The sequence below is a fragment of the Thunnus thynnus genome, chromosome 3 (assembly GCF_963924715.1).
Source record: "Thunnus thynnus chromosome 3, fThuThy2.1, whole genome shotgun sequence".
In the NCBI taxonomy this organism is placed as follows: domain Eukaryota; kingdom Metazoa; phylum Chordata; class Actinopteri; order Scombriformes; family Scombridae; genus Thunnus; species Thunnus thynnus.
In genome coordinates, this window is record NC_089519.1 from 25,673,186 (window position 1) to 25,686,916 (window position 13,731).

At 38.7% G+C, this 13,731-nt stretch overlaps 2 protein-coding genes and 1 long non-coding RNA gene across 5 annotated transcripts in view; 2 read left to right on the top strand and 1 right to left on the bottom strand.

Moving 5' to 3' along the window:
- The window catches only part of lrba (LPS-responsive vesicle trafficking, beach and anchor containing), a 190,899-nt gene extending 188,422 nt beyond the window's left edge, over positions 1 to 2,477 (bottom strand). For all 3 annotated transcript variants that reach the window (XM_067584975.1, XM_067584976.1, XM_067584974.1), the window contains exon 1: positions 1,587 to 2,477. In XM_067584975.1, the coding sequence (XP_067441076.1) occupies positions 1,587 to 1,757 (171 nt within the window). In that variant the 5' untranslated portion in view covers positions 1,758 to 2,477. The remainder of the gene's footprint in view (positions 1 to 1,586) is intronic.
- On the top strand, positions 2,057 to 5,449 carry LOC137179912 (uncharacterized). The gene is made up of 2 exons (XR_010927886.1): positions 2,057 to 2,174; positions 4,820 to 5,449. It is a non-coding gene; the product is annotated as an uncharacterized lncRNA (long non-coding RNA).
- A 2,547-nt stretch (positions 5,450 to 7,996) lies between these two features.
- Positions 7,997 to 13,250, top strand: rps3a (ribosomal protein S3A). Its single transcript, XM_067584986.1, has 6 exons — positions 7,997 to 8,119; positions 8,789 to 8,892; positions 9,862 to 10,049; positions 12,238 to 12,446; positions 12,727 to 12,836; positions 13,082 to 13,250. Exons 1-6 carry the CDS (start codon positions 8,058 to 8,060, stop codon positions 13,207 to 13,209), a joined length of 801 nt encoding a protein of 266 aa, XP_067441087.1. The 5' UTR covers positions 7,997 to 8,057; the 3' UTR covers positions 13,210 to 13,250.
- Positions 13,251 to 13,731: the final 481 nt, after the last annotated feature.

Sequence of the window (13,731 nt, forward strand, 5' to 3'; positions counted from 1 at the left end):
GAGGTGGAGAGGAAGAATCGCAAATCCTACTTTCGATTTTGAAGGTTGAAATCAAACGCTCATTTCAATCGATTATCCATTTAGAATCGAAATCGTGACACCCCGGTGGTGGACATGATTAATGCATGGTGCTATCTCTGAAAGCCCTAAAATAACACTGACCGTACTAAACATGGTGACCCAGGGACACAGCAGAGCTGCACACTGACGTTTCTGTCAAATCATACTGTGTGCCTGTATGACTTTCTCTCCAGCTCATTTTTGTGCAGTATTAACTTTTTCCAGATCAAACAAAAAACACAATAATATATGTACTGATTTGTAAATTTCTCTCTTTGGACAGGGCAACTGAATGCTATAGATTGCTGTTTTTTCACATTTGTTGCCTCCAACATCTTGTCCATTAACTAGCATTAGAGTAAAAACCCACAAATATTTCAGTTTACACCTCAAACTTAAGATGTAAAACAAAAATGATGATATAGTAGCTACAGCTACAATCTACAAGCAACTCTCGAGCTGCTTTTTGCTTTCTTGTTGCACCCAGAGGTTTTCTTGCTGGTTGGATGGTGAAATAGATTTGTGCCTTGTAGTGTCACAACTACTACAGTTCATTTCCCTCCTTTGTGGGGGGCTCGTGTTGGAGCAAACTTTGTTACTACAGACGTAGAGAGGATGAGCCTCCCTTCCTAAAAAGGACTCTATTGTGTTGCCACAGTGACAAAGCAGTTTTGCAGGTTCCACCTCCACCTCTCCTCCCTGTCTTTGCCTCCCACCTAACCAGCCAGGCTCCAGTTGAGCATGCTCTCCTCCTTCACGCTGAACTTCCTTGTTCGGTTCATTCATTCTCGTTCAGGTGCCGCAAAGTCATTCGATAACTCTAGCAGCCCGAAGGACTATCAATGCTATAGCCAGACAAGACTGGATAAGGACTTTATGTGGCCAACAGGTAGTAGACAGATAAGGCACACACACACACACACATTGGCTGACCTGGATATGTCACAAAGAGCACCACCTGCCATGATGATTCTGACACTGGTCATCATGTCTTATTCAGTTAACCTGATTTCTTTGATCACGCCAAACAATTCATATACATGTATACCGTAGATAGATACACTACAGTATAAAACTGTAGCAGCATAAGAAAAGACGGAGATAAATGTGCCAAATGAGAAACTGTATGGCACAATATAAAGGCCTAAATAAGGGTGATATAATAAAATATCCACATTTAAACTCTTCTGAGGGACCCAGTCAAGGTTGCACGGTGTTATTTGTCATATAAACAATATTATATGTCATATAAGGGCAACAAGGGCAACTAGAGAACAATCAGTTAGCCTATAACTCAGGACATAGTTCCCAATGTGTGGCTGCTAACCATTAATTGAATTTAAAACAACTGGCGGTAAAGTATCCCAACTAATTGTGTAAAGTGCTGCGGGATCATCAACGCCTTTATATGTAAATGAGGATGATGTCAGACTTTTTTCTCCCAAAACGTTCAGATGTCACATTCAGCACTACAGCGTGTGACAGTGCTATCCAAGGCCTATTCTGAGCCCTTATAATCAGCTTACCAGGTTGAACACCGTCTCCACAATGTCTCGGTTGGAAACTTCCCCAACTTCCACCAGGCCAGCAAGCACGGCAAATTTCATCCTTATCCCCCTGATAGGCACTCCGGGGTTGAGCGCCATGGCGCCTGATATCCCGTCCTTTCCATCACCTGCTGTCTCCTCGCTAGCCATTTGCTAAGGAAGGACGGGGACAGGTGGCGTTCACAGGTAAGGCACCTGTTCACCTCCTATGGTGACAGTGCAGCTGATGGTTGGGAGGAGAAAAAGAGGGGGGAAATCTATCTCCCCTTCAGCTGAGTTGTTGACAGTCTACAGGCACACAAGCAAAACGTCTCCCTCCCCATCCAAAACAGTTGAGCAAATGAGCCTCGAAAGTGAGCAAAGAGTGGTTCTCAGCCGTTGACACAATTGTCACCGCTTCACTCCACAGTGAACTACTCCTCTCCCCCAGGTCCGTAACTTGATAGCAGACGGATGGATTAATGCTGCTGAAAGCCGTGGGGAAGTGTGCTGCAGGTAACGAGGAGGGAAGCAGGTGAAGCGGAGCTGTTCCCTCCTCTGCCCGGTCAAACGGTAAACGAGTATACGGTGAGTTTAATATCCCCCGTACAGCGGTTGGAAGTTGCTGTTGTCACCGAGTCCAGACACTTGACAGGTAGCGCGCCTGGCAGAAGGGAAAAAAACTCACAAACTGGAAGGGGTGGGCAAGTCCGTCAGTAGCTCCGTTGGAAGTCGACAAAGGAAGGAGGTCCGCTCCGTCCTCCCCGGGAAACTCCACTGATCTGCGTAAATGTCAGCGTTAACCCAGCTGCGCTTGCTTTCTCTTCCTGATTTTACCCCGGTAGCTTCAGCTCGTCACCGCCATGACAGTGTAGCCCTTGAGTGGAGCTGAGCATGCGCAGTGGGGGAGTTGGGTCTCTTCAGCTCAGTGGCAGGTGTGTCGCTCAGGTGGCTTTTTAGCACGCTACACTGGCTTTCACGGAAAACCATTTGTACTCAGTTACTGCGATTTATGTTCCGTCATCCTGAGAGAAATATATAAGGGTAGAAATGGAAAGTAACTAAGTATATTCACTCAAGTATTCTACTGCACTTGAGTATAGTTTTGAGGTACCTGTCTGTACTTAATGCTGAATACCTTAACTCAGTAGTGGAAGAAGTATTCAGGTCCTTTACTGAATTAGGAATAGTAATACCACCATGCAAAAATACTATGTTAAAAGTAAAATTGCTGCATTTTACTTGAGGTACAAAAAGGTAAAGGTACAAAAATAGCCTGTTATCATCTAAATATGCTGGAAGTATTATATGTAAAAGCACAGACTATGCAGAATAATAATAATAATGCATTTCATTTATACTGCACTTTTAATTTTCACTTTCTCAAAGTGCTACAGCATTAGAGACATAATGATGAAAAAGCCTTCCTGAATAAAAAGGTTTTTAAGCTTGTTTTAAAAGAGTCTAGTGTCTGTGCTGCCCTCAGATGGTTATGAAAGCTGCTCCACAAGCGTGGTGCAGTAAAGCACCAGGCTGAATGGTCATATTATATTATAAGGATATCATTATATTATTGGATTATTACTGATGCATTCATAGATAAGCAGAATTTTAATGTTTTAGCTAATTTAGTAGACTACTTTTATTCTTTTGGATAGTCTACAATAACGTATACTGTATATATTATAACATGATATACAAGTAAAATACAAATTTTCTTCAAAACACATGTTTTGAAGAAAATTTGTATTTGCAAAGTAACTAACTAACTAACTAACTTCCAGCTGTCAGATAAATGTAATGGAGTAAAAAGTACACTTCCCTCTGAAATGTATGAAAGTAGCAGAAAATGGAAATACTCAAGTCAAGTACAAGTGCCTAGAATTATACTGAACTGAAGTACAGTACTTGAGTAAATTTACTAAATTACTTTCCACCACTGCTTCTACTACACTGAATGAATGAATACTATTGTAATTGTAATTTTTGCCCCAGTATATTTATCTGACAGCTGTAGTTATTTTGCAGGTTAAGAAGAAGTGATGATCTCATAAGAAGAAGTTCAAATCAGCTCCACCTAAACCAGTTACATCATTAAAATGCTCCTTATACATCGATGCGTCACTAATTATAATCCAATGATATGATAATATAAGTACACTTTGAGAGGAGCCATTCTGCACCATGACTACTTTTGAAGTACATTTTGCATTGCATTTTTGTATTCAAGTAAATGTTTTTACTCGCAATTGAGTATTTTACTTAGTACTGCTGGTATTGCTTCAATAAAAAAGGATCAAAATACTCACTAAAATTCAGTTAAAATTATATATTCTTCTCTTGCAGGCTGACAAACATACAGTATGTCGTAATTTACAGCCATAAAGCTAGTTGAAAACTTAGCATTGACGGTATAAACTTTTAATGAACAAAAAAAAAAAAAACAGTCAATATTTTTCCGAAACCAAAATGTATTTCGATGTTAAAAATGTGATGATAGCTGACTCTAATGAAAACAATATATTCAAGTAGTTCAAAAACTAGACTGTGGCATTCCTCATAAGTTGTACATATCACTACGTAACAAAAGGCATCTGCAGGAAGAGATCCAGAAAAACTTTCACCACATTGCCTATAAAACTGTACAGACAGTACAGTATGGCAAAACTCATGAGGAAGCCTAATTTCTTCCATACATTTTCAGAGGATATAATATGCATTCCTTATAGATATAATTCACAGCATGTAATAGATAAACCCATAAATGAAAAGTTACTACATTACCAACCTGTAATTTGCGTCCCCACAGGAAAACTACAGTAATTTTGCATATTTTTGTTTGTGTAACATGTTGAACAGTTTCATCTTCACAGTTTTATGCTGTGAATAATAGAAAGGATGGTTGAAATGTGTTTAGTACTTTGTTTTTCTACAGCACAACAGCACATTGACAGATGTCTGCCTCCCAAGGCAATAGGAACCAAACATTAAAGCAGAGTGACAGCTCTGCTTTGCGTGCCTTTTCGAATCACAACCAATATCCCATGACGTGAGATGTTCACATAGCTCAGCAGAGGTCCTAGTTTCATTTATGTCTATTATTGCATGAAGTAAAATCCCAATCCAACAGTGTTAATACTGTATAATGTATTAAATAATGCCTTTATTTTTATTTTAAGTATTTGTCTTCTCCTTTCTTTGCTCATACCGGTGACTTCATATTTTCTCTGCAGGATGGCTGAGCAGCTATGAGTGTTGTTGCCACAGAGGCAGCTGTCGTCACCGTTACCACTGACCTCCCAGTGAAGTGTAGCTGAGCCCTCAGGGACCCTGGGAGTCATGGAAGCCAACAGCACCACCCATGAGTCTTGTCTCTGATGTAATGACCTAAAATCAACAGACTTGTTCACTGCAGCCCATAGCCCTTCTTAAATAAGGCTTTGAAATGCTTTTACTGACCTTTAAATTGAACATAAGCCAGGCCTTATTTCTTTTTCTAACTGTGTTTTATAGAAATAATGAGACTCCAAGCTTGAGACATTCAGCGGCATATTCAAATTGTATATTTCACTGTAATCTTCTTTTGTTCTTCCTGCCGCCCAAATCTAAACTCTTACTATCTAAGCAGAGAATAGTCATCATTCCTGCAAATACTGAATTGTTTGACCTATTAGCACTCGAGCTAGAGCTTTACTCTCAGATTATGTTTGACAAAAGCTTTCAAGATTCATGATAAACATTCTGAAAGCAAAGGATGCTAAAGATCACAAAAGAAAATCCCACATGATAAAATCTGCTATTAAAATCAATTCAATCTTGATGATTGTGCGAATAATTCAGTCAACATTTCAAATGGCATAAACTATGAGTGTAAAAACAAGAAGACATTGGGATGTTTTGTCATTTGTAAGGAAGGCTTCAAACATTTTAGGTGAAAAGATTTTAAATTTCTGGCATACAAATGATCTTGACGGACACATTATCTCTGCTAGAATGTTTTTGCACACGTAATGGCTGCAGTGCACATTTTCCAAATATTGTTGCGTGTAAAGAAACATCACATTTATCAGACCTTTGTTACTTGTTTAGATACAGACACATGAATGTTAGTGTTTTCTTAGAATACTGCACATGAAACATCACTTCTCAGCTACCTGCAGTAGCCTATTACTAATACTATTACTGTATGTCTGCTTATTGGGGAAACTGTGTTTTTAGGGAGTGTTTTGTTTAATTTTACCAACAGATTATATCTTCCCCTTTGTTACAATAACAGTGCGGGTGGAGTAACCTACACACCAGCATGATGTGCTAACACACCAAGAGACTGGTTCTTCCTGTTCAGAGAGAGTAATGTTGGTGTTTTCTTTTATAATCGAAGTAATCATTGTATAGTAATGTAACTCTAGAAATAAAGGCACACTGTATCTTCCGCAAATTAAACACATAGTACATGTGGTGCCTGTGACACCTGTGGAAACACATAAAAGCTGTAATAATTTGAATTTTATAAGCAATCAAATTGTGAAAGGATATTGTGTGAAACTGAAATTGAAATTCCAATGACCTTTAGTTGATTTTTCATATAAAAAATGTTTTACATACTTCACTTTAAAAACATCTTTCTAAAGTTATGTTGTTTGAATGTCTCTTTGAAATTTCCAGTAGGTATTTTCAAGTTATACAATTCCAAAACCTTTTTTTTAAACATTGATGGATGTATAATTTCTGAAAGCTTGACCATCAAAAACCTGGGCATTATTTTTGAATCTTGTCTGACATTCTGGTCTCATATCAAGGCTATTACCAAGACAGCATTTTTTCATCTTAGTAATATTGCTAAAATCTGACCTATTCTATCCTTGTGTGATGCTGAAACCTTAATCCTTGTCTTTGTATCTTCCAGACTTGATTATTATAACGTCCTTTTTTCTGGTGTTCCTAGTTGTGCTACTAAAGGTCTTCTGCAGCTACAATCTTGACAAAACCTAGAAAATTTGACCATATAACACCCATTTTGGCCTCTCTTCACTGGTTACCAGTGCAAGCTAGAGCTGATTTTAATGTTCTTCTTTTAACTTATAAAGTCTTGCATGTACTTGCACCACCTTACCTATCTGAGATAATTACACCATATACACTGGCACACCCTCTTCGCTCTTTCAATTCTAGTCTCCTGGTCATTCCTTCAGTTAACAAATAATCAGTTGGCTTCAGAGCGTTTGCCTACCATGATCCTTATCTGTGGGGTGACCTTCCAGTACTCGTTAAAGAAGCAAGACTGAAAACCTTTATTCATTTCATTACAGGCTACTTAGTCAGGTCCATCATCTTTTAACATCCCTTCAACACTGATGTTCTTAATATGTTTTAAAATTGTTTTATTTTAATTTTCATTATTTTAATTGCTTACTGTATGTTTTGTCCTATGTATTCTCTTTAATTGTAAAGTGTATTGGGACCATGCTGAATGGTGATTCCGTTCTGTAAATAAAATTGATTGATTGATCGATCGATTAATCGATCGATTAATCGATCGATCGATCCAGAGTCCACAAATTCAGAAATTAAGAATACTTTTTGTTTATTTTTCTCTTCTGATATCAGTTGATTTCTAAACTTGGGTATTGGTTTATATTGGGTACCAATACAATTATCAAGGGTCCTTTTTTCATTCTCCAGTATGGAAACAAATGGGATCATTTTACACCGTGAAGGCAGTTTAACACCTACATTTATTATTCTTGTGCAATCTTTAAATAAATCATTCTACCAATAGTTTTTGTCATGTCTTGTCCTGATCTGAGTGGTTTGGCAGTGTATTGGATGTGGTTTTAGAATTATGATCATATTCACCGCCTTAATTGTAAACATATGCAATGTAAGCTGTTTTCATCTTTGATGTGTCACATGAACAAGCCCAATGAGACAAAAGGAGGGATGATAAAACTGACATAGTTTGCCTAGAAAGTAGTAAAATTCAAGAACAACAAAGAACTCACACATGCCGGAGAAATACTAGGATGGAGACTGGAAATGTTTTATACAAAACTGTATGGACTTTTACATTAGGGAACTGTTGTTCTTTCTTTTCCTTTCTATTGTATGTATCTGTTGAAAATGATTTTCAAAACCTTGGTTTTCCATTTAAACTAGTCTATTTAAAAGCTAAGTGTATTTAAACTTAAACTTAATTTAGTGCCCACTAGTAATTACATTTCACAGTGAGGTTATCTGTTGCTTGTGAATTTCAAATAATTACTTACACTTAACTTATCTGCTTCAATAAACACAAACAAATACATTTAATTCATGAAACCCCTGACTAATGGACTGTTTAGTCTTTTTACCAGCAGAGGGCACCAAAAAAAGGCACGGAGGACTCGCGAGATAGGACAAATCTCACGAAATCGGTCTCTTTAATTCTCGCGTGATTTCGTATTTCCTCCTCTTTCACTCCCTGTAGCCAACATGGCAGTCGGCAAGAATAAGAGGCTGACCAAAGGCGGCAAAAAAGGTGCCAAAAAGAAGATGTAAGTAGAAAATTCCTACACCGGAGCACAAAATACGTATTGCTTATTACACTAGTAACGCTTGGGTCTAAAAAATATGAAGGATGAAGCTGATTTTAAGTGGATGTTACGGGGCCAGTGCTAACCTCTTCGCCGCCGGCCTCTGTGGCGCTGGATGCAGTTGTAACATGCTGTTTCCTTTGACTCTGTGATATTACATCTTCACGTTTTATAGTTGGTTTAATTAGACGTATATACCTAATCCAACAGGCTCTGAGTACGTTAAATAAAGCAGTAATAACCGTACGAGTTTGGCCGCACAGTTAAGGCCACTAACGTGAGTATGCCAAATGCTGCTAGTTATGTGTTAGCATTGATTTAGCCGATCATATCTATCAATAAGGTAGGCAAATTCCACAATAGAGTGTTTAATGATAAGAATAGTGGTACTGACATTAATGAACAACCCAAGTTGTGTGTCCAAGCGCTGAAAAAGTCGCTGGATATTTGTGAATAACTACGATTGAGCCAAATCCTCTTATGGTGCGTGCTAACCCGGGCAGTGTCCTTAGCAGTGCGTGTTAGCCTCTAACTCTATCTCACAAGCTGTCTGTGTTTTGGTTGGAGCTGTGTGTTCGCGTAGAGTAATGGATTTTAAATGAATGCTAAATACTTCTTACTCTCCTGTAGTGTGGACCCTTTCTCCAAGAAGGACTGGTATGATGTCAAGGCACCTGCTATGTTCAACATCCGCAATCTTGGCAAGACCTTGGTCACCAGGACCCAGGGAACCAGTAAGTCTGCATTTTATTTAGTGAAATTGCTTAATATGTAGTCAATGTGTGCCGTAACGGACTGCCTGACATATTATGCTTATAGTGCCAGTTCCAACTGGAGGTAAACTGGTTCGCATATAGCTCATATTTGTCTTCATCTTCTTTGTAATATAAGAGTGACAAGCACAAACCTTTCAGCCGATCTCTTCAGTGTGAAAATGCAACTTAACTATTAGTTCTTGTTACCCTTGTGCATGTAAGCACACTATTCCTGAACTATATCATTGTCACTGATAGGATTGATGAGATTGTTTGTAGTTAAAGAGGATAGGTTCACAATTTTTCAAGTCCATCCTAAAATAACAGTCACATGCCCAAATGAACCAGTGAAAGAGGTTTTCATCACTGTACTCATTCCTCCTATTCATACTGGCTTATTAAAAGATCCCCTTCAAATGCGCTTTCAATGTAAGTGATGGGGGGCCTCAGTGTGTCCACACAGTCATTTTGTGCAAAAATGCATTGAAAAGTTTATCTGAAGCTTGTGAGGCTTCAGCAGTCTGAGCAAGTCAAATAAAGTGCCTATCTGCCACATTTACAGTCTTTTTAGCATCGAATTCCCTCTTTGTGTTTCCTCGGACAGTGTTTCCCTGTTGAGCTGCGGTGGAAGTACATTAACAAAGAGAGGGACTTTGACATTAAAAGGACTATAACATTGAAAGATATTTGCTTGATTTGGCTCATTTGGACGGTTGAAGCTTCATATTGGCTTCAGATAAACTTTTAATACATGGCAGACTCTAAAGATGATACTCTGATACAATGGGAATGAATAACAAACTGTTTCAGTCCCAGATGATGATTGCAGGTTACTTATGAGATCAACTGATTTTCCTATTCTGTACATTTCTCTAATTTCACTACCTTTTTATTCAGTCCTTTAAGTTCTTGTTTTCTAACCCTCTTGTGTTATTCACCACCACTTAGGAATTGCCTCAGACGGTCTTAAGGGACGCGTGTTCGAGGTGAGCCTTGCTGACCTGCAGAACGATGAGGTGGCCTTCCGTAAGTTCAAGCTCATCACTGAGGATGTTCAGGGCAAGAACTGCCTCACAAACTTCCACGGCATGGACCTGACCCGTGACAAAATGTGCTCCATGGTCAAGAAATGGCAGGTAATGATTACATGTTTCACGAACAGTGCTGTACATCTCAATATTTCACTGCACCCATTATGCCCTGTGATTTATTAACAATATCAAGAATTAGGAAACGGTACAAGCATATTTGACCCATATTGATAAGTTCTTTAAAAGCCTTGAGGTTCGATACCAGCCTTGTTTTTATGTTATTTTCACCAAAGAATGTTGATTTGGTTAAATTGAGCGTAGTGAACCTCCAGCATTAGCTGCACTGTTTTTAGAAGCAGCGATAGTGTACATGTGACATGAGCTTGTGACTAGAAGGATGAGGAACAGCCAGGACAACTTGAGAGGAACCCAAGTTCAGGTGTCTACTGAGATATTTGATAGACTGCTGCAGTAGTAGCCAACAATAGAAGTTAAGAGCTGAGCAGGTTGAGTGTATCTGGTAGATAACAGCATGGATGCTTTATCTACTGCAGAAAGGGCTAAAAACTTAATGCAGTTATGTCATTTAGGCATAATCACTGTTTACAGTGAGATCGGTGGAATATATAATATATTGTAAGAATACTAGTGTAGGTGGGGGGAAACCATGTTTTCATAAACCATAGTCACTAATGTACTTAATGTCTCCGAACATGCAGTAATTCCTCCATAATACGTATGACCATAGTTAAACAAGTGATGGCAATATAAAACTCTTTATTACCAAAAACATTCCAGGATCAATAGAGCCAGAGGACCTTAGAACAAAAAATTCCTGTTGTGCATTCCTGTTTGTGTTTCCACTGCATCTGAAGAACCATAAAAATTTGGTAAATTGACAGATTATATGACTGTGGTTAAAACTCAAATTTTACAAATGAGAATAAAACCCCAGAGTCATGTTGTTCTTATCTAATGTTGTGTGACTAGTGTTTGATTTGAATGTAATGAGTGAATGAAAATGAGACATGTAGAGGAGGAAAATGAGGCTGAAAACTCAGAGCGCCTCTCCACAGTTAATGATCTGCTTAGTGTTTGTTAGTCTTATGATGGTCACATTTAAAAACAAGTCTTTATTTAGTGCTATTTCTCTCATTCACTCTAGCTCACACAACCACCTGCATACTCTGTGCATCTTGCTTCTTTATTTCTTCTGAATTGGGGAAACAACTAAATTCATATTTTAGTTTTTAACTTTGGTAAAGAAAATATGATGTTAGTATCGATACTAGAGTACTGTTTTTATGAATGAAGCGGTACACAAGTTGAAGCAGCCGTAGTATCTGTGAAGTAGCTACTTCTATCACACTTTGAGCTGTCCCACAGGGAATACATTTAGGATTAGATCTTGAGTTCTGAAAACAGTTCTTAGTCCCCTGGGAAAGTTCCTCTGGTGGTAACACCTTACCATGGTTTGCGTTTATGGACCAGTTTTTTGTATCTTTATTTCTGATAGTAGTTGACTGAACCACACAATGTGAAATGGTATTGATGATTACTGTCCCACAACAGTGGAGCTCAGTAGCAGCAAACTGTTAAACATGAACCATAAAAAAATCATGTTAGCCCATCAGAAGCTAAGCAGGGACATTAGTTATACTTACAGTGCATCTGTTTGGTACTCATAGGATAAAATGCATAGGAAGCACAGAAACTCGCTCCACTGACAGTTGCAGCAGTAGGCACGATACAGTGCAGCCAACAGACTTGTATTGTTCTGACTTAAAGGTGCAACTTTTTCTCATCTGAAACCGCAGCTTGGCTATATTTATTGCACTCAATCTACATGTAAGAACAGCACAGCTAGTTTGATGTTTTAGTGGATACTTATTTCTTTTATCTTGAATAACTTGTAAATTCTAAAACTGTAATTACTGGAATAAATACATACTTTGCAAGACATATGGTCATACATCAGTAATCCGTGGTGTTTTTCTAAAACTTATCTACAAGGCATTGAGTAGCAAATATATATCCAACGCCAAGTAAACCAAAATGCAGTCTGGTACAACTCATCTACAGGTTGTAAACACAATATTTTGGGTGATGAAGGAAATCTGGTAAGAAGCAGGTTGAGGGAATGTGAGCACAGCAGAGGTTACATTACTACAGAGAGGACATTTGGAACACAACGAGGAAACGTTCACATTGAGAGTGCCACCTTTCCATCTACAATATATATGTATATGCAGTATTCAAAATCTAACCAGGAATGTTGTTTCTTTCCACTCAGACCATGATCGAAGCCCATGTGGATGTGAAGACCACCGATGGCTACCTTCTGCGTCTGTTCTGCGTGGGTTTCACAAAGAAGCGCACCAACCAGATCAGAAAGACCTCCTACGCCCAGCACCAGCAGGTCCGCCAGATCCGCAAGAAGATGATGGAGATCATGACCCGTGAGGTTCAGACCAACGACCTGAAGGAAGTCGTCAACAAGCTGTAAGTCATAGTTTCTCCTGCCGCTAAATGAACTGGAATAATCATTTTATTGCATATTCATGGCATGTTTCTAATGCTAGTGGTGATCAAAATGGCTGATTTAGATTGTGGGTTGTGTCCAATTATAGAGGTCAAGTCTTGGCTTTGCGGATTCAATTTCTTGTATTTGGGTTTACCATCAGGTGATGTTTAGTTAAACATGATGGTTTATGTTGATTTGTGACATCTCTGAAAAAGATTGGTGACCCTAATACTAAAATGTTGTGTTTTTATGTTCCAGGATCCCAGACAGCGTTGGCAAGGACATCGAGAAGGCCTGCCAGTCCATCTACCCTCTACACGACGTCTACGTTCGCAAGGTCAAGATGCTTAAGAAGCCCAAGTTTGAGTGTAAGTGTACACAACAGTACTGGATATACACCTATTCTTTTTTTTTTTTATGTACTTAAGGGAACACATGATGACTGTTTTCGGTCCCATATGATCTCCTGATTACTATCCATTAGAGATCGTCTGATGATCCCTAACAAAAAATGGATCCCCATTTCAGTGTCTCTGAAGATGGGTTGGATTTATGCCCTCTTAACTTTGAATCATCACCCTGATTTTTAAACTCTTATCGTGTTCTATTGCAGTGGGCAAACTGATGGAGCTCCATGGTGAGGGCGGTGCCGGCAGTGCAGCAAAGGCCTCCGGTGACGACACTGGAGCCAAGGTGGAGAGGGCTGATGGCTACGAGCCCCCCATCCAGGAGACAGTCTAAACACCTTGACAGATTTAATAAAAAATGTAAATGACCACAAACTGTACTGTGTTCTTTCAATCTTCTTTTTGTGCATACAGTAGAAGGGCTGCAACATTTTATACACACACAGCAGTTGGACACAATAAAAACCTGTACAAACAGTGAAATCATATCCAGAAGCCTTACAAAAAAAATCTGACACTTGTTTTCAATCTGACCATTACATTTGCCATGTTACATTTGAACAGCATTAATACTGTATTGCAAGGTGGTAGTTTGCCAATGTTATAGGTACAATGAATGTTAAGTGACTTGAGAATAAGCAGTAAGTGGGATTTAACAGTAAGTCATGTTTCATTAGAAGATAACTGATCAGTTTCTGGAATTCTGCCAATTCAGGGGAAACTGATGCTTCTATAACAATTTTACTGCCAAAATTGTCACATTACTGAAGCATTTATGTAACCTAATCTGGTGGTAAGCACTCCATTTCCCTGAATTGGTCTGATCTGTTAAGTTTTATTCCATGTGATCAATAAA